General features: G+C 42.9%; 1 protein-coding gene across 1 annotated transcript in view; it reads right to left on the bottom strand.

The window, feature by feature from the left end:
* Nucleotides 1-21,237, bottom strand: part of GPR156 (G protein-coupled receptor 156) — a 102,438-nt gene that overhangs the window by 3,603 nt on the left and 77,598 nt on the right. Inside the window, exons 6-9 of the mRNA XM_006210336.4 lie at nucleotides 17,008-17,133; nucleotides 15,632-15,727; nucleotides 12,089-12,325; nucleotides 3,637-3,795 (exon numbers count right to left, since the gene is read on the bottom strand). Coding sequence (XP_006210398.1) covers nucleotides 3,637-3,795; nucleotides 12,089-12,325; nucleotides 15,632-15,727; nucleotides 17,008-17,133 — 618 coding nt within the window. The remainder of the gene's footprint in view (nucleotides 1-3,636; nucleotides 3,796-12,088; nucleotides 12,326-15,631; nucleotides 15,728-17,007; nucleotides 17,134-21,237) is intronic.

Genomic DNA, 21,237 nt, shown 5'->3' with positions numbered 1-21,237 from the left:
GCCTCTTGCTAGACAGCCTAGAAAATGGGAAGAACAGGGAGAAGGATGGAGATTCCTGGGTCAAAGTGACAAGATTGGAGCCAGGAGCCAATGAGAATCTCAGGCTGGTGTTTTCACCTCTTCTGGCTGGAACCTGGGTGTGGGAGGCCGAAGCTATCATGTGGCACTATCAGCTGTCAATATCTCCCAAAGAAGAAACTGCATCAAAATTATTGGAGAAGCTTAAAAAAATAGGATTACCGGGAGTAGGTCCCTGATAACTTGATTCAATAGAACTAGAAGGGAGCCCAGAAGATAAATGAGGCTGGGGCAATTCTGCCAGGAGCTGCCTACCTGCTGCATGGCTGTTAGTTGACAAATAAGCTGTGCCTGGGATGCTGGCAGGCGACAGCTACGGAGATGTGCCTGTTCTAACTCTGAGACCTTGGGACATGAAGTAGGAGGAACAGTTAGCGGCAGTGGGTGTGCCCTGAGAATCCTCTGGTGGTACAGTAGTGATTGTCTAGCTCAGGCCTTGTGTCCATCTTCTGAAATTATGGATATTCAAAGGTAACGGAGCAGCAAAGAAATCCTCATGGGGAACTGATGGTCTTGGGTCAGATGACATGAGGTCGAGGGTTTGGAGGAGATAATTACACAAGCGCCATGTTCCAGGAAGTGCTTGTCTCAATACCAAAATGCTGTCTCTTTGTTGCCATCCTCTTTAGAAGCTGAGGATGAGCATCTGGACATCCATTTTTTATACCCTAGAATAAAAGGATGTTTCCCCTCTTTAGGATACCTGACACAAGTTGCCTGTGGACTGAACCTGCAGTTTCTTCTCAGGTAGATACGGACAAGTTCCCCAGAAGTGACCCTTCGAGGGAGCAGTAAAGTAAGTAAACGAGCCCCGTAATAGTCTTCTGGCAGCAACGCCAAGGCAGCTCTACTGCTCCGTGTTTCTAAGCAGGAAGGTGATTTTTCTGATTATTGGTACTCCCAGTTCAACCTGGTTTAGTCTGCTTCTTTTATCCTCAGGAAGGAGTCCCAGACCAGTGAGTAACTGGTGAATAAGCGGAAGGGACCTGCAGCTGAGCATCTGCCCGCATTCTCCCTTCTCAGCCACAGGGCAGCAAGGGCTGGGCGTTGCTGGGGAAGTGCAGTGACTCAAGGGCTCGCGAGGAGCAGAGGGGATGAGTAACGGAGACATTCGCTCAGGCTTTTCATATCTGAGTGGTACCAGGTATCTCTCTGAGGATCTCACAGGACTGGCTGTGCTGGCTGCACTGGAGGGACCCCCAGCCCTCTTCCTTCTAGTGAAGCCATCAGCTGATGACAGCTACCCTGGCAACTGAACCCTGAGTGCTGCCTTTTTGTGCTGTGTCCACAAGTTCCTTTGAGTGTAGGAAAACTGTAGAAACACTGAGTTGGGAAGAATATTCTTCTCCCCGCACACCAGGCTGGTGACAGTTTTAGGAACATCAGCCTCATCAGTAAATCTCCCTTCTTCGAGAAAAGAAAGTGGGGCTCTGTTTGCACCGTGGCTGTGTACTAATCAGAGGCACGGTGTGTGAGGCACTGCCATCCTGAGCCCCAAATCTGACCAAACGTGGCGGCTGCATTTAAATGAGCTTTTTAACGATTATTCTGGGCACATCCAGGGAAGCAAAGCATCCACAGGCATGTTTCATAAGGTGCAGGCCACGGGGAGAAAACATAATCTCTTGTTTCTATGTTTCAAAGTAATAGGTGAGCTTCCTCTGCTGCAGAGTGTCGAAGGGAGGTTCTTCAAGCTCTGGGAAGGTTCTAGCTGCTGGCCTCCGAACAGCCTGGGAAGTCAGGGACCGATGCTGCCCCATAAGGCCTCCGGGGACCCCTGCCTTAAGGCAAGGGAGGCGAGAATAGGATGGACTGCCCAGATCATGGGAAAGTAGAGGAGGACACCAGGGTGGCAGAGGGGCTGTGGAGGACAGAAGAGCAGCTGAGATGTTGGACTCAGGGTTTGTGCACATGTGGAGTCAGGGGAGATACTTTATCCACTGGCGGTGCTGAAGCTGGGACCTCTCTTGACCTGCCACAGGGTCCTGGGATGGGCTGCTGGCTCTCAGGCTTGTTCTGGGAAAGATGTTCCAGGTATAGGGTGTCGGGGGCATGAGGTCAGTACTTTACTGAGTATGCATCTGCTCCCTGTTAGGGCCCTTCCCCTGCAGACTCAAGGCATCTTTCTGGATAGAGCAGATTCAGTCACTGCGTGGGAAACAGGGTAGCATGGCAGAAGTACAAAAAGCACGTCACAAATTACTATAAGGCTAAAGAGTCAGGCCACTTGGCTGTTCCAACACCAGCGGGTTGTGAATGAACACCATCCTGGGTGTTCTCGCCAAGTTTCTGGCCTTCTGTTTAGCTAAAAAAGAATGCTTCTTTGAAGACTTCACAGACTATCAAAGGCAGCACTACTCCTTTGCCAGGTGGGAAGAAATCTGGCTTTGAAATGGTCCTAGATGCTTCATAAACAGTAAAGAAGTGGAGAAGTATTAATCTAATGGATGAAGAAGGCCCAGACCGAGGGGACGGGGTGTGAGGCTGAGGCGCACAGACAGCGGGTGCCTGGGCTGCTGAACCCCTTCACTGGTGGTGTTTCTTAGGTCCCCATCACACCACCCTCTCACACAGGGACTGCTGCTTGCCAGGTGTCAATCAAATACAAAAAAGCATAGTTTCCCAAATAGTGCCCACTCAGGTATGTTCTTGACCCCCCAAAAATTAGTAAATAAAAGGAATATAATTTTGTTATTGTGAAGAAACTGACTAATTCCTCTGGGCTCTGTGCCTCCTCTGAGGTAGTGCAGCCTCAAGCCTTCCCCTGTGCTTTCTTCAAGCCCACACCAGTCTGCCTAGTTCTGGGACAGGTGCCAATTCTGGCTCCAGAACAGAAGAAAGAACTGGGGGCTGCTAGGCCCCCCTTTGGTGAGACTATGAGATTCAGAGGCTCTTTTCAGCCCTCCTCCCTATCTTTAGACACTTCTTGATTTTCTAGGTTGGTAGGATGGTTGAGATTTCTAGTTAGAACACAGAAAAGACAGTAAGGGGTCCTGTAAGATCTTAGAAAGTATGTAAAGAAAGAATATATCATACAGCGGAAGCTAGCGTCCACTACTCAGGGCTTTTGCAATGCTGCTCCCCTCACTTGGAATGCTTTTCCCTGCACTCTTTCCCTAGTTAATTTATAGTTAACCTTTAGTTCTCAGTTCAGGGAGTCTTCTCTGACCACTCTGAATTAGGTTCCCCATTACTCTTTTTTGCCACTCTGATTTTTCCCTTCATAACATCACCATTTATATGTTTACTTGATCAATTTCTATTTCCTCCGCTACACTGTGAGCTCCATGAAGGTGAGGACAATATCTGTTTTGTTCATCAGCACTTAGCACAATGCCTGGCAGACATCTGTCCCATGAATGCATGAAGTGGGTGAGGGTCAGCAGTGGGAAGGGCATTGGGGGAGCACTGAGGCTCTGCTTGCTGCTAAGGGAAACAGGAATGGCTAGGAAGTGGGGAAATGGGCGGAGAAAGAATGTTAGCGATGAGACATCTGGGGCCCACCAAAGTGTGGCTGGAGTTCTTTACAGAGAACCCACCAGGCAGGGTCTAGCTTACTTCTGTGAGGAGTCTCTCCATGGAATTTTTCTCTCCTCTAACATGGCAATTTTGTTCCTCACCATACTGGCTATGCAAGCTTTTGCTGGGAGTGCTGAAATACTTGGCCATGCGTCTGATTGTTTGGTTTTCCTCTTCAAATGCCTTCCATTGCTTCAGCTGTTAGATAAAAGAACACATGTTATTTATTTAATTACACACCCAGAAACACATTCTCTCCCTTTCCCCAAAACACCAAGGAATGACAGTGTCACAGATACACACAGGCACAAACTATTCTCCCCTTAAAATCTACTTTACTCTGGATGGTTCACAGACAGCAATGACAGAAGGTTTAGAGAATGTTAAAATTGAATTATTTAAAAAGTGCCAAAGGAAGATGTCAGGTTGATGACGTAGAAAAATCTCAGCTTGACCCATCTACCTACCCACTGCCCGACTGGCCAAAGAAAAGCAGAGTTGAGGTGCACTTCGAGGGCCACATTCTCAAGCCAGAGTTTAGGAGCAATACCGGGGTTAAGCAATCTGAACACTGTATGTTTCAAATGAAGCTGGTTTTTGTTGTGTGCAGCTGTTCTTAATTATTCTCACTTGTTGAGTAATGGTATGCTTACTGCTATTGAAAACCCAGCTCCTCGCTGGAGGACTTCTAACCCAAATCAATAGTCAAGGCTCAGACAAAAAGAAAACCACAAATGTCAATAAAAATCAAGAAAAGACGATAGGACGATAGGTCGGCGACCTGACCGTCTTCTTCCCTGACAAACGAGCAGAGACTCAGAAGGAGGAAGACCCCAGTCAGAGCAGGGCCTCCGCTGTAGTCCGCGCACCGCGCCGCACAGCCCACCCTCAGCAAAGCCGGCAAACACAGAGACTGTCAATGGGGAGGGGCCTAGGGAACGTTTTTCAGGGGAAACTGGTTTTGAGAAACAGTCTATGGATACCAGGGACGGGACTGAACAGGGAGCATTCACAAACAAGGGCACGCACCTGAGCCTCTGGGACACTGTCTCTTCCTAGCAAATGCCAGTGACACAAATGCCAGGTGAACCGAAAGGGCTTGAGGTGTCTCTTTTTCTCCTTAGGGATTCCCATAATTAAGAGCCCTAGTGATGGACACTGGGCACTCTGGCCCCTTAGCTCTAGAAATGCTGCTAAGGTGTCTGTGGGGAGTCTCAAGGGATCCTGGGATGTCTTAGCTCGCTTGTCAAATACTTACTAAGCTCTGACTATGGAATGCAACCCAAATTTGGTAAATCCCAGATAGGATTATAAATCCCACCATCAATTTCAATGCCACATCCTGCTCAAGTCCTCTTGGGTCTGTGGTTGACTCAGCATGAGTCCACGGTACCGGAGTCAGGGTAACCTGCGCTGGGTCAGGCCAGGAACCGCCCTTCTCGGATGCCCTTCTTGAAGGCCCCTCCCTAGGGTGCCATCATCTCACTGTCCTCCTCAGGAGTTGTTGGAGCGCAGGACCACAGGGTCACTCTGCAGGGGCAGGGGTGGGTGGATGGAGCAGCCCCCAGAGTTGCTCTCCTAGCATGGCCCCTAGCAGTGCTGCCGTAGCTCTGCTCCCCCTCAGGGCCCCTTAGCAGCACAGCCCTTCCCTTCTCTCCCCACAGCACCCTGAGTCCAAGCCCTCCCTGCAGGGCTGCTGGAGGGACTGCTCAACACTGGTGCAAGTGCACTTCCAAGGCTTTTGGTCTGTCTCACCCGAAGCTGGCTGCATGGAGCCAGGGTGCCCCTCAAATAAAGCCCCCTGCCCTTCAACCCCTCCCCCTTAATTCCCTTGTGAAGGTCCTGGTCCTGGTCTTGTACTTGACTCTTTAGGATTTCTAGAATATGGCTATAAATCACCCTTAGCGAACAATTTCAGGACCTCTTCAACGCCCTTTCTTCAGAAGGACCAGCATAGTCTTACTTTCTCAGCATCTGGGCTATGTGGGTGCGGGAGGCAGAGAATGGCCCCTAAAAGATGTTTCCCTCCTGATCCCTGTAACTTTGTGAATATGTTACCATTTGCAAAAGGGATTTTGCAAATGTTACTGAGTTTAAAATTTTGAGATGGGGAGATTGTTCCAGATCATCCAGGTGGGCCCAATGTAATCAATCACAAGAGTCCTTATAAGAGGGAGGCGGGAGAGATGTGACAATAGAAAGAGAGATTACAAGATGCTGCGCTGTTGGCTCTGAAGAGGGAGGGAGGACCTGCGAGTCAAAGAACGCAGGTGGCAGGTGGACACTAGGAAGGGTAGGGAAACAGATTCTACCCACAAGGCTCCAGCAGGAACGCAGACCTACTAACACCTTGATTTCAGCCAAACAAGGCCCACGTTAGATTTCTGAGCTCCAGAACTTAAGCTATTAAATCTGTATCAGTTTAAGGCACTCAACACGTGGTAGTTTGTTACAGCAGCACTAGGAAACCAGCACAGTGGGACTAAGCCTCAGCTCCAGAGCAGGATGCACCTGGGCCTTCAGAAGTTCACCCCCACCCCGTACCTCTCTCACCTCCTGCTACTCCCCTTGTTTTGATTTGTGCTTTGAGAAGAGCATAGACTCCTGGTGTTCCAAACACCTCCTCTTCTCTCTCATACCTCTCTGCCTCTGGTCAGGGAGATCCCTCGTCTGAAATGCCACCCACTGCTCCCCCCTAGTCTGCTCAGTGAGCTCTTATTCCTACTTCAAGATGGGCCCAAACACCCCATTTTCTGAGACTGTGTCACTGAGTCCCCACACAGGCTGGGACACCCCTTCCTCAGCATAGCGTGACATGACTTCCTCAAACACTTTATAATATGTATTATAAATCCTTTCACATCCGCTCCCAAGTAGACTGAGAATGGGGCTGTGTGTTTAACTGCATGTTCCCAGCAGTTAGTAAATGGATGGACAGGTATACAAATGAAGGAAACTTTTCTTTAAAAAGTTCATCTGGGGGTGCTCACTTCAGCAGCACATATACTAGAAAGCTCATCTGGTGTCAGAGGGTGGATATAGCTCAGTGGTAGAGTGTGTGCTTAGCATGCATGAGGTCCTGGGTTCAATCCCCAATACTTCTATTTAAAAAAATTAAGACTGCCTTTGGGGCTTTAAAAAAAAAGCTCATTTGTCTAGTAGGGTTGCTGTGACATTTACAGAGAACTATAAGGAAGAGCAGAAAGTCACAAGCACCTTCACAGAGGAGTAGATTAACACTTGGTGGGTTTAGATGAGAAAATAATGTCTGACTTCAGGACCCCACCTGCCTCCCAAAGGCGGAGGCAGAGGAGGAGAGTGTGTGGGAGGATAAGTCACATTCAAGCCACAAAAGCAGGGGCTGGCTCATTGCTGGTGATGACCTCAGTGTTTGGCATAAACACTTAGGCATTTCCTGAGGGCCTCTGAGAATGCTACTTGGTCTGCTTGCTTTTTCAGTAACGTCATCCAATTCACCCAGCTTTCTAGCACTGCCTGGCTACCCTTGAGGTATCTGTGCCTTTGTTTTCATAAATTTCTCCCATTAGAGTCCAGTCTGAAGGCTCAGTAGCAAGAAGGAAGCCCACCTTCCTGTCCCTTTCCCTCCCCATGTGGCTCTCCTCACACACTTTTCCAAATATGCTCAGCCATTCCACTGTCCTAGGAATACCCAGTCTCAGGTCTCACCAGGAGCATCCTTCTTTAACCAAAGGCCACCCAGCCAGAGGAGAAAATCAATTCAGGGGCACACAAACCCCAACAAACCTGTTACTTTAATACTTTGAAGAAGATTTAGCTCCTAAACCTAAAATACAATAGCCTATAAAATATATTTTTTAGTTTCAGATCATGGTCAGTTCAAGAGGAGGAAAAGCATGAGAGAGGAAATAGGAAAGACAGAATATGAGAAAGTACACTCAAGACAGACAGGAGGGCTGAGGCAGAGAGAAGGAAAGAGAAAGGCCAACTCTGTCCCTCTGCCCAGTTCCTGTACCCTCCCCCATTTAATTCCATTTCCACTCCACTTCAACAAACCAAGTGCTTGTTGTTTAGTTCAAACCTGGAAGTCAGATTCCAGGCTGAACTTCATCCTGCATTTTTATGTCTGTGTATAAATGGGAGTGTACCTAGATGTCACTTCTGTCCTAGGGGCTGAGGATTTAAACACCGAGAAGAGTGGAAATCTGAGGCTTAGGATGCAAGAGGGACAGAGGCCAGTGTGGAGAGAAGAGACCCAAGTAGGCCTGCATCATGCAAGTTTACTAATTCACTCCATTTTCAGATGGAGGTCTTGTTTTAGATCAGAAAGGCTTTCTTCTAATAGATCCTTGGTGATTAATTCTGCCCCAAATTATCTTGTCTTCTTTCAGAGACTCCTACTAGCTCTAAATTGTATCCCTAGATCTGTTCTCCATATTTCTTACTTAGTCTTTCATTTTTTATTTGTTTCCTTGTTTTCTGTTTCCTTAGATTAATCCACTAATTCAGTATTTTGCCATGTCCAATTGCCTATTCATTGCTTCTGCTGGGATTTTAAAGTTAACATAATATTTTTCATTCTTATTCAATATTTCATGATTTAAGATTATGTCCTTTTCATGATGGTTTGCTTTAGTTGAAGAGAGGCAGTATCCTTTGAATCTTATTGACAAGACTAAAAAGGTATCTTGTGAAAACTTATTCTAAAATAAAAGGGATCCAGACTGGAAGAGAAGAGGTAAAATTGTCACTATATGTGGATGACATGATATTTTATATAGAAAACCCTAAAAGCTCCACACAAAAACTACTAGAGCTGATAAAAGAATTCAGCAAGGCAGCAGGATACAAGATTAATATACAGAAATCAGTTACATTTCTTTACACTAACAACAAAATAGCAGGAAAAGAAAAGGAAAAGAAAGTAAAGAAACAATCCCATTTAAAATCACATCCAAAACAATAAGATACTTAGGAATAAATTTGACCAAGGAGGTGAAAGACTTATATGTCGAGAACTATAAAACACTGATTAAGGAAATTAAAGATGACTTTAAGAAATGGAATGATATCCCATGCTCTTGGATTGGAAGAATCAATATTGTAAAAATGGTCATACTGCTCATGGCAATCTACAGATTTAATGCAATCCCTATCAAATTACCCAGGACATTTTTCACAGAATTAGAACAAATAATCCTAAAATTTAAATGGAGTCACAGAAGACCCAGAATTGCCAAAGCAATACTGAGGAAAAAGAACGAAGCTGGAGGAATAACCATCCCAGACTTCAGACAATACTACAGAGCTACAGTAATGAAAACAGTATGGTACTGGCATAAAAAACAGACATACGGATCAATGGAACAGAACAGAGAGCCCAGAAATAAATCCACAGACCTACGGTCAATTAATCTTCAACAAAGGAGGAAAGACTTATACAATGGAAAAAAGACAGTCTTTTCAGCAAGTAGTGTTAGGAAAGTAGTGTTAGGAAAGTAGTGTTAGGAAAATGAAGTTAGAACACTCCCTCATACCATACACAAAATAAACTCAAAATGGCTTAAAGACTTAAATATAAGACAAGACACAATAAACCTCCTAGAAGAAAACATAGGCAAAACATTCTCTGACATAAATCTTAGCAGTCTACCCAGGCAATAGAAACAAAAGCAAACATTAACAAATGGGACCTATTAAACTTACAAGGTTTTGCACAGCAAAGGAAACCATAAGCAAAACAAAATGACAACCTATGGAATGACAGAAAATATTTGTAAGTGATGTGACTGACAAAGGTTTAATTTCCAGAATATATAAACAGCTCATACAACTTAATAAGAAAAAAACAAACAACCCAATCCAAAAATGGGCAGAAGATCTAAAAAAGCAATTCTCCAGTGAAGACATACAAATGGCCAATAGGCACATGAAAAAATGCTCAATATCATTAATTATCAGAGAAATGCAAATAAAAACTACAATGAGGTATCACCTCACACCAGGCAGAATGGCCATCATTCGAAAGTCCACAAACAATAAACGCTGGAGAAGGTGTGGAGAAAAGGAAAACCCTACTACACTGTTGGTGAGAACGTAGTTTGGTGCAGCCATTGTGGAAATTAGTATGGAGATTCCTCAAAAAACTAAAAATAGACTTACTATATGATCCAGCAATCCCATTCCTGAGGGAACTCTTAATTCAAAAAGATACATGCACCCCAATATTCGTAACCACACTATATACACTAGCCAAGACATGGAAACAACCTAAATGTCCATTAACTGATGACTGGATAAAGAAGATATGGTATATTTATACAATGGAATACTACTCAGCAATAAAAAAGAATAAAATAAGGGCATTTGCAGCAACATGGATGGACCTGGCGATCGTCATTCTAAGTGAAGTAAGCCAGAAAGAGAAAGAAAAATACCATATGATATCACTCATATGTAGAATCTAAAAAAAAAAAAATGAAAAGAAAAGAAAAAAGAGGACACTAATGAACTCATCTACAAAACAGACATAGTAAATAATTTTTTGATTACTGGGGGAAAGGGAGTGGGAAGGGATACATTTGGGAATTTGAGACTTGCAAAGGTTAACCACTATATATAAAAAAGATAAAAGAACAAACTTCTACTGTATAGCACAAGGAACTACATTCAGTATCTTGTAATAACCTTTAATAAAAAAGAATATGAAAACGAATATATGTATACATATGCATGACTGGGACATTATGCTGTACACCAGAAATTGACACATTGTAACTGACTATGCTTCAGTTAAAAAAATCTTCTATTTTACTTCAGAGGAAGACAGCTTCTCTAAATCAGAAATTTGTGGTCCTCTTCTTGTGAACTACAGAATCTCTTCTTAGGTCCTTTCCCTCTGAATGTATAGTCTTACATGGGAAGAGCTATAGTTTCCTACTGTAGTAAATACATTTTCTTGGCTTTTCCCTCATCACCACAAGATAATTGCCATAGCCCCAGGTATCACAAACATTCAGGGTAAGTAGAAGGTAGAAGAGATGATGCCAACCACACCTGTAGCTTTTTTAGGAAAGCAAAAAGCTTTCTCAGAAGCCTCTCAGGAAACCTTTAGTGTTCAAAGTTGTCACCCCTGGCAAAGCAAGTGTTTAGCTCTTTCAGCCTACATAGTGGAGGTGAACAAGGAAGAAAGGGTTTGGCAATGGGGGGATGGGTTACCAATCAATAATGTTGACCCCAGGGCCTAAAGGGTGGGCTTCCCAAAAGTCTCTTCTCCACTCTCTTTTCCCTACCTCCCAGGGGGAGGAACAGCCCTGACTTTTCATAGCCCTTTCCGGCTACATCCCAGACAAGTAAGACTCAGCTCTCACTGGCTTCCTTCAGTCCAGTTCTGATAATACTAAGATTCAACAAAAAGTTCTCTCATTTTTGACACAGAGGCAATATCCATCCTTGAGTTTTAGAGCTGCTGCTACAGCTTTTTTCATATTTGTTCATTCTCTTGAGTATTTTGATGAAAATGTATGAAAGGGAAGAAGAGTAAAGGGCCTATGCCTGCATCACACTGTTGTGCCCCAAAGTGCACTCTTCCCTTTTATAAACACACTGTCCCCCTCCATCAGCCAGAACTTTAATTACGGGTTAGCTCCCTCATGGAGAAGTCATTCTCAGCCAACTGGAAGATGCAGTGGGAGTTGGGACGCGGTCTTGAGGGAGTCGTGGGATGACGGGAGGCCTCATGGGGGAAGAAAAAAAGAGCTAGCAGGAACCTAGGAAAAGTGCCTAATGCAAGTTCACTGACTTGAATGTGTGTGGTTCAGTGGTACCTGGGGCATACGTGAATAATTTAACCTCACTTTCTTTTCAGAGCCAGTGGATTCCTTCACCTTTTCTTCTGACTCCCTTTCTTTCTCTTGGCTGTCTGGAAATTTTTCCTTCTGTCTTCCTCCCACTTGCTTTTTCCTTAATCCTCATAATAAGAAACACATTTTAATTTAGTTTTTATTTTTCCTTATTATGAAAAGAAAAGGAATGTTCTACATTTTTCTCTAATAAAAAGGAAAAAAAGCATGTTAAATTGCATAAAGGTCCAAAACGCGTTTTCCTCTGTGAACATGCAGCCGCAAACAGGAAAGAAGGAAAGATTCCTCACTCCCAGGCTAGGAAAAGAAATGACATTTTCAGGGTGAAGGGGGGCTGAGGATGTGTGAAGTGGACTGGAAGGTGGGTGGGAAAGCAGTTTCTGTGAGAAGCCGCCAGGGCGGAAGTGGGGACACTGCTCCGTGGCTCTGACCTGCCCTCCTTGCTGACAGGGAGCAGAGTTACTCCTTCAGGACATCGAGAAGGGAAGAACAGAGGGGATCAGCCCGATGGGAACCGCACCTTCCCTCCGACTCGCCAATCAGCGGCGCCCAAAAGTCTCAGCAGGAAACGACGTGAACAATTTATCATTCCAGCCAAGTCTCTGCCATGGTGGGGAGGACTGGTCCTCCAAACTCCCCCTTGAACATACCTGGGGAATGAAGATGAAGCAGTTGATTGTGGTCGTGCAAACAAAGATACCCCCAGATGTGAGTCCAAAGACCAGGTTGGGCCAGGAGTGCAAGTATCTGGTGACCACAAAAAGCAGCCCAGCAGCCAGCACCACGAGGTTGACCCCAACCATGATGGTTAAAGACTGATTCACAGGAGGAGAGCTGACGTGGTCAGTCAGGCCAGCCAGGTAGGCCCCATAGAGCAGCAGCAGGCCCTGGAGACGGAGAGAGAACCAGAGGCTCAGAGAAGTGAAATATGAGGCTCGGGGTCAAAGAGCAGTCAGGTTGGGACCAATTTCCTCATCTGTAAAATAGGGATTCACCTACCTTGAAGGGTTGCTATGAGGATTTACTAAGATAGCATGTGGGAAGATCCTTAGGGTGGTCCCCTTACACCTCGTGTGTGCCTAGTACATTTTATTTACCTCTCTTTCTCTGAGAACTAGTTTATCGGAAGTCAGCACATCAACCATCAGACAGGACTCTGCCGGGATGCAGCACAGGACAGGATGGTACAGGTGTGTAGGAGCCCTAGAGAACAGGCTGCTGGGCACTAGGAGGGCAGCAGGCCAACTGTGCTGCTGGTGGTGAGGGCCTTCCCCTCCACTGTGTGGTTTTGCACTGCATCGAGCTGAGGGGCACGCGGGAGCTGAAATAGCCCCATGGCCTGCTTGTCAAGCCATGTGCCGTGGCAGGGACAGCGCCCAGAGGAAGGGGTTCTTTTCTCTAATTTTCCCAAAGGCACCATCTGCTTGCCAAGCCCTGCACCTGCAAGACTGCATCTGCCCAGAAGGGATGCCTTTTTCTAATTTACACAAAGGATCTCTATAGGCTAGCAGTGGCTCTGTGCCAGTGGGTATTTATGGGAGAAGAAGAGCAGAAAAAAAAAGAGAACAAAGGCAGGCCGGGCCCTAGCCAGGACCGTGGGACAGGCACAGGGAGCAAAGGCCCCAACTATACCCTTCACCCTCTCTGTGTCATTCCCTGCCCCACCCCCCGGAACCCAGGGCCCTGTTCTTTCCTCTTTGTCATGAATGTAAACCTGCTTTCAGATTTCTCATTTGTACTTTGGAGAAAATGACTCACAGCGTCTTAAAGTGCTGCCTCTCCTAGAGGGAGCTGCATGTGAACAGAAATCAAAACTTTAGTCAATAATGCACAAAATATAGATTCAATACATGTCCACTTGATTAGGTGCAAAGCACCGTGCTTGGGTAGGTGCAGGGCAACAGTGCTGCCAAGTAGAAGTCAGGGCTCTAGCTTTTAAGAAGCTCAGTCTGGTTGGGAGATTTAAGGCAAGCACACCAATATCCATGTTTATGACCCAGAATGTGAAGATGCCATGGGGATGAGGTGGAGTGGGACTACGGGGATTCAGAGGGAGTATCAATAATACAAGTAAGGTCAGGTATCAGGAGGGCACCTGCCAGTGACCCTGAAATCACACCATCTGACCAACTCCATCTGCAGAGATGGCCCTAGGGACACTTTTTTGGAGGACTGGCTGTGCCTACAATGAAGGAGTTGGCAGCAGGCAGCACAGCAGGGATGCTGTCTGGGTGGCCCTGATGCTCAGTGTCCCAAATGGGGCCCGAGGGCCAAAAGTGGCCACTGTGATATCTTTGATGACTAGAAAATACACAAATCAGGAGGCCAGTGGGGCTGACTTTTGGAAAACTGACGTCCTTAGGTGGCATTCAGCAGAGTCAGTACATTAGTGATTTAATTAAAGGTGAATAAAATTAATTCTATGACTTTGAAATGTTCAAATCTGATTCTGCTGAAATGTTTTAACTCCATGAAAATTCTTGCCAAAAGGGAACTAGGTATGAATAAAGCCTGTGTACATGTATGGCTCGTGTCTGAGTGAGTCACATCCGATACTTGTGGGTCACACGCCCTAAATGTTGAGCATTGTCGGGAGGGGTAGGGGCAGGCTGAGGGGGGCAGTCCTGGGACTTCATGTGCAGATGTGGGGTCCTCCTCAGGAACTGCTCGTCAAATAGGGAGCCCGGGGGACCGGGCTCAGTCAGTTTCCTGACACTCAGCACTCTTTCCCCCTTTTCTTTCTTTGTCCTACAGAAAGATATTGCAGTGAAATAAAATGGAAATGGGATTATGTAAAAGGCAATGGAGAAAATAAACCACGTTGAGTCGCAGAGTGAGTTGCTACGGGGGACGTGCTGAGTTCCTGTGCCGGGGAGGATGTCCTCTTCTACAGGGACTAGAAGAGCGGGCGAGGCACTGGGCTTTCAGGACTGGGCAGTGGAAGATTAATCATAACAAAATAATATCTAACAGTTATTAAGCTCTTACTATGTTGAAAATTCAACATGCATTAACTCTTCAAAACTCAGAACCATTCTGAGATGGTGTTACCATCATCCTCATTTTACATATGAGGGAACTGAGGCTCAGAGAGGTTAAGTGAGGTTCACTCAGCTAGGAAGGGGCTGAGTCAGAATTCAAACCCTGTTCTGTCATATTGTGAAGCTCATCTTCTTAACCACTAATAAGAAACTAGAAATCAAAAGCTTTTCACTTCCTACCATTTTCTCTTAAAAATATTTCAATCAAAGTAGCACATGCACATAGTTAACAAGCAACATTTCCCTGGCCTAGCTCTGTGCATCCTCAGGCCTGTTTCTCAGAAGCAACCGCTTGAACACTTTCTGAGTAGTGAAGTGAGTAAAAGTTTACCTTTATAGGCCACTTATTTCTACAAAAACTCCTTCTCCTCTGCCAGGCCTCTCTGTCCTGATAGTCAACAGGCAGCCTCCCACCATGCAGGGCTTGCCCTGGTCATTGAAATCGGCCTGCCCCATGACGCCCAGAGCCAGATTCTCTGTCCCTCCAAGCTAAAAACCAGCTAACAGGAGAGTTGGTTCTGAGGACCTCCCTTAGTGCCCTGTAGAGGTATCCGTGCCCTCTGGAAATATCCTCCTTTGCCATCTAACAGAGACAAATGAGTCTAATGACAGGAGAGTCAGGGCAAATGGGAGACACAGTGAGGTAGCTGGAACCACTCAAAGGACCCTATGGATGTTGCCATCTATCTTTGGGCCAGCCATGCTTCCAACCAGAGCGAGAAAGTTAGATGGCAGGAAGGCAGCAGGATACCTTGACCTAAATCTAGAAGAAAAACAGAAGAGAGGTAATATGGGCACTTAAGAGAACAGAATGTTTCCTCATAATTCCCCTTGTAGGTAGCTGGGGAGAAAACTGGTATTGCCAAATCAGTGAAAAAAATCAGACCAATAGATGGGAGAAATAGTGGGTAAATTCCACATGATTTGGAGGAGGACTGAATCAGGGAATCCAAAGAGTTGATAAAGTGACCCCTCCAAACAAATAAAAAGTAGAGACATAATAATGGTCATGGCTTTGAGATTTCTGTGTCAAAAGAGGTCTCCTCTGATTGCAGTATTCTTTGCAGAAATCACCTCATTAATTCCCAAAATTCTTCTTCATATCCATTTTGTTGGTGACAGATAGTATCCTAAAGAGATACGGTTACCAACCTTGCATCCCAAAACGACAGCAATCCAGACATCAGAGTACCGGGAAGCACAGAAGTGTGTGCTGGTCAGAGAGCAGGACACGTCTCTCCCTGTCACCTAGGAGGGACACGGAGTCAGGACTGAGGGCACCCACAATTACCAGGAACATACACATACGGCAGATCTTTGTAAACATTCTGGATCGTGAATTCCCCTACAGCATATAATTTCTCCCTTCATATGTAAAAACTGTAACATTTGGGTGAGTCCATTAGAATCTAAAGAGGGTTAGTATGAATTGGAGGAAAAGACGATACAGTTGGGCTGACATGTGGATGCTGGGTGCCAGCAGGAATTACCCCTGTTCCGTGCTTTGCTACTACAGTGATTCAAATTAGCGCATCAGCATAATTACAAGTTATTTCACATCCTGTCCCTGCTATTTGTTAACAGCTAAAACTTTAAATATTCAATCTGCACTGTCAAGATTCCACTGTATTCCACAGACTTGTGGTAACCAGGGGGGTAGAGGGTGGGAAGGGATAGACTGGGATTTCAAAATTGTAGAATAGATAAACAAGATTACACTGTATAGCACAGGGAAATATACACAAAATGTTATGATAAATCACAGAGAAAAAAACGTGACAATGAGTGTGTATATGTCCATGAATGACTGAAAAATTGTGCTGAACACTGGAATTTGACACAACATTGTAAAATGATTATAAATCAATAAAAAATGTTAAAAAAAAAAGATTCCACTGTATTCCTCAGGCCCTTTATGAGGCTAGAGACATAATACTTCCCATTAACTGAACACTGTATACTGGGCACAGCTGAGTCCTTTTTCTGCATTGTTTCACTTAATATTCACCACAGCCCTATGAAATAGGTATACTATTATCTCCATTTTTACCTATGAGGAAATAGAGACTTAGAGAGGTTAAACAACTTTCCCACGGTCACATGGCTGCTAAGTGGTAAAGCTGGGATTTGGACTGGGGTCGACTGACTCCAAAGAACACCTCAAAATACTACCTTTATTTTTCAACAATTAAGGTAAGGCAACTGTGTGCAGCTGAAAGTTTTCATTATTGATACTGTGGGAGCAGACACTACTGCCAGGCAGATTCCAGAGTGCTGACATCTCAGTGGATGCGGCTGGAAAACACTAGGGGTGGGAGAGAAGTGGGCGTAGCAGCACACCCTGCAGACAAGGGGCAGGCATTCCCCACAGCCACAGCTCCTGACTCTTCATCTTCTCTGGGTCATTTATCTTTTTGCTGGGAGGATGCCCACACGGTAAACGCTACAGGGAGAATGTCCCCCGTGTACCCACAGAAGCCAGTCCCTCCAGTTCAGGAACTAGATTCTCCAGGGATTGGGCCCCTCACCGTCATACTGACACTGAGAATCTGGAGGCACTGGATGGGGTCAGTCAGCACCCACGTCATGAGCAGGATCACATCGGCTATCACCAGGGCTGCCACCAATCCCAGGAGCTGTAGGTCTTTGATGATCTGCAAAAGAGTCAAGGCCGTAATTTTCCTTTGCTCACTGGCTATGCAACACAAGGGCTCGAGTGTCCTATGTGCTCTGAGCTAAAGGCTCCTAGGTCAGACTTCCAAAGGGGCTTCAAATGCAGCCATCAAAGATGAAATAGACAGTAAATATGTGCAAGGATTTCTATGTCTATATCATCATTAAACATTTTCATTCATTTATCTTTTCCATATCCTTGCTTTTCCCACAGAATAGTCAAGGGATCTTATAAAATAAATACACTGTTATTTCTAGATATGTTCATATGAGCACATAGAAGATGTGGAAGTTTTCACATGAACTGTTGACAGCCATTAACCTGGAGGGTGGGATTGAGAGATAAGGGTGGTGAAAGAGAGATTACTAGCATTTTCTCTATACATATGTGAATCATTTGACTTAATACAAAGAGAATGTGTTATTTTTGTGGTTACAAAAATAAAATTAAGAAAATATACATATAGCAACAGGATGAAAAATTGAAAAATATTAAGGTAAAGAGACAATAAGGAGAATTAGGATGAATACTCAGGTGAGGAGAGCACACAGCATTCAAGAACTAGGGCAGAATTGTGGACCTGCATTTTTGACAACCAATGAAAAGAAGGAAGCACAACTAGTTACATGATTCATCATGTTTGTAAGATAAAAACAAATCAATTGCTTAATCAAACTACTCCAAGCCAATAATAAGGTGAAAATCTTCAAATCAACCAGCAAAAAGTGACATATCATGTAGAGAGGAACAAATATAAGGAAGACATCAGATTTTTCACCAGATAGAAGGCTACATGAGAAAACAGTGGAAGGGAATCTTCAAAGTACTAAAGAAAAAATCTTCTTCAATCTAGAATTCTGTATCTAAAAAAATTAGTTTTCAAAAAGAAAAGTGAAGAAGGGGAGGGTATAGCTCAGTGGTAGAGCACATGCTTAGCACCCACGAGGCCTTGGGTTCAACCCCCAGTACCTCCATTAAGATAAATAAATAAATCTTACCCCCTCCAAAATTAAAAATAAATTAAAAATAAAAAATTAAAAACAAAACAAAACAAAAACAAAAGTGAAATAAAGACTTTTTTCAGATAAACAAAAACCAAAAGAATTCAGCATTAGCACACCTGCATGAGAATGTTAGATATCCTAGAAGCAAAACGAAAATGATACCAGATGAAAATATGGATCTATACAAGGAAATTAAGAGCTCTGGAAATGTTTAACTTCATGGAAAAATATATGACTGATTTTTATTATTTAAATATTTTAAAAGGTAACTGTCTAAACAAAAAATAATAACAATTGTGTGGGGCTTATGATGCATATAAAAGTAAAAACAACATGAAGATTGGAAAGTAGGGAAATGGAAGTATACTATTGTAAAGTACTTATGCTATATGTGACTGTCAGTTATACAATTATACACAAACTCTTCCAGAAGTTGAAGAAGAGGAAATATTTCCCAATTCATTCTACAAGGCTGGTATTATCCTGTTACAAAAACCAGAAAAAGATTTTAGAAAAAAAGAAAGCTACAGAGCAACATCCCTTAAAAACATGAATACAAACATTACAAATAACATATTATGAGAATGAATCCAACAATATAAGACAAGGATAATACATCATGATCAAGTAGAGTTTGTCTCAGGAATGCAAAGTTGGTTTGAGATCCTAAGATCATTCAATGTAATATACTGTATGAGAAAACTAAAAAAGAAAAACCATATGCTTAATAGACACACATTAATAGAAAACACATTTGACAAAACATTAATTCTTTTTTTTTTTTAACATTAATTCTTTATAGAAATTGTCAGCAAAATAGGAATGGAAGAGAATTTCCCCAACTAGATAAAGGGCATCTGTAATACAATTACAGATAAAATCATACTTAGTTTTGATCAAGACTTAATGTTTTCCCCACATGATCAAGAAAAATTCAAAAATGTCTGCTCTCAGCACTCCTACTGAACATCGTAGTGGTGTTTCTAGCCAGTGCCATCACAGAAGAGACTGGAAAGAAACTATCTTTTACAGAAGATATGATCATCTATGTAGAATATCTGATGGAAACTACAAAAAAGCTACTAGAACTAATAAGCAGATTAGCAAGGGAGCAGCATGTAAGATCAGCATACAAAAATTAACATACTTCTATTTATTAGCAATGAAAATTAGAAAGTAAAATAAAACAGTAACATATATAATATCATAAAAATATAAAATACTTAGGAATAAATTTGATAAAAGAAATGAAAGACTTCCACTGAAAACTACAAAAAAAAATTGTTGAGAGAAATTAGAAAAGACCTAAATAAATGAAGAAACATATACTGTGTTTTTGGGCTGAAAGAGACAACATTATTAAAAAGTCAATTCTCCACAATTTGATCTATAGATTCAACACAATCTCAATCAAAATCTCAGCAAAAATTTTGAAGAAATTGGCAAACTGATTCAAAACTTCATGTGGAAATTCCAGGGACCTAGAATAGCTAAAACAACATTGAAAGAGAAGAACTAACATTCCTGAAATGAAGATTTAGTATAAAGCTACCATAATACAGTGTTGGTGTCAAAATAAACTACATCAGTGAGACAGAGTCCAGTAACAGATCCACACATCTACGAGCAAATGACTTTCAATAAAGGTGGAAAGGTAACTCAGTGAAGAAAAGACAGTCTTTTCAACAAATGGTGCTGGAACAATTAGATATCATATATAAAAAAAATAAATTTCAACCTACAGATCACATCGTATTTCAAAATTAAATCAAAATGGATCATAGACTTAAATGTAAAAACAAAAACTCTTAAAACTTCTGGAAGTAAACACGGGAGAAGAACTTTTGGGGCCCTGGGTTAGGTGAAAGATTCTTAGATCTGACACCAAAAATATAATCTACAAAAGATCAAAGTAGTGAATTGGACTTCATCAAAATTAGAAACATATTCTTTTTGAAAGACATTCTTAAGTGAATGAAAAGTCACAAACGGGAACAAAATTTTTGCAATTCATATATTTGATAAAGGACTGTATCCAATAACTCAATAACAGAAAACAAACAACTAAATTAAAAAAAATAGGTGAGAGATTTGAGCAGATACTTTATCAAAGAAAATATATGGATGACAAATAAGCATATAAAAAGATGCTCAACATTGCATCAGGGAAATGCAAATTAAAACACAATGAGATACTACTACACACAACTATTAGGATGACAAATGTGAAAAAGATCAACCAAGTCAAATGTTGGGAGGACATGGAAGAAAGGGACTCTCATATACTGTGGGTGGGAATGTAAAATGGTACAATCACTTTCAAAAACAGGCATTTTCTTAAAATGTTATACATTTACTTAATATGATCCAACTACTCTTAGATTTTTAACCAAGAGAAAGGAGCATATGTTTACACAAAGACTTGTATACCAGTGTTCACAGCAGTTTTATTATTAATATCCCCAAACTGGAAACAAACCCAGACACCCATCAACAGGTGAATGGATAAACAAACTAGTTACTCTACACATTGGAATATCACTCAGCAATAATGAGGAAAGAACCACTGATGCAAGCAACAACATGGATGAATCTCCAAATAATTTTGCCAAGTAGAAGACAGATAAAAAAGAATACATGCTGTATAATTCCATCTATATAAAATTATGGAAAATGAAAACTAATCTATAGGGACAGAAAGCAGATCAATGCTTGCCTGGGGACAGGGACAGGGGATGTAAGAATTGGACAGGAGAGGGAGATGACAAAGTTGTATGTGGAAACTTGCAGATTATACCTCATGTTTCATGGTCAAAACAGCAAATCATACACTTTAAATATGTGCAGTTCATTGCATATCAATTATATCTCAATAAAGCTATTTTTGAACAAAGGAACCAGTGGTCTAGAGGAATGGATGAACTTACTGTCCTTTATACAATCTTCTTCATATGTATGGTTACTCAAAGCAGAGCTTTTGTAAAATATTCACCACAAATCAACAATGTTTGCTAAAAAAAAAAAAAGTCTCATCATTCCAGAAAAGTAAACTCTAACTGAGTGATATACTGGGTCTGGGC

This window comes from Vicugna pacos, chromosome 1 (assembly GCF_048564905.1).
Source record: "Vicugna pacos chromosome 1, VicPac4, whole genome shotgun sequence".
Classification (NCBI taxonomy): Eukaryota; Metazoa; Chordata; class Mammalia; order Artiodactyla; family Camelidae; genus Vicugna; species Vicugna pacos.
The sequence above is the reverse complement of the archived record's forward strand: the minus strand, read 5'-3'. Positions and strand labels throughout refer to the sequence as shown.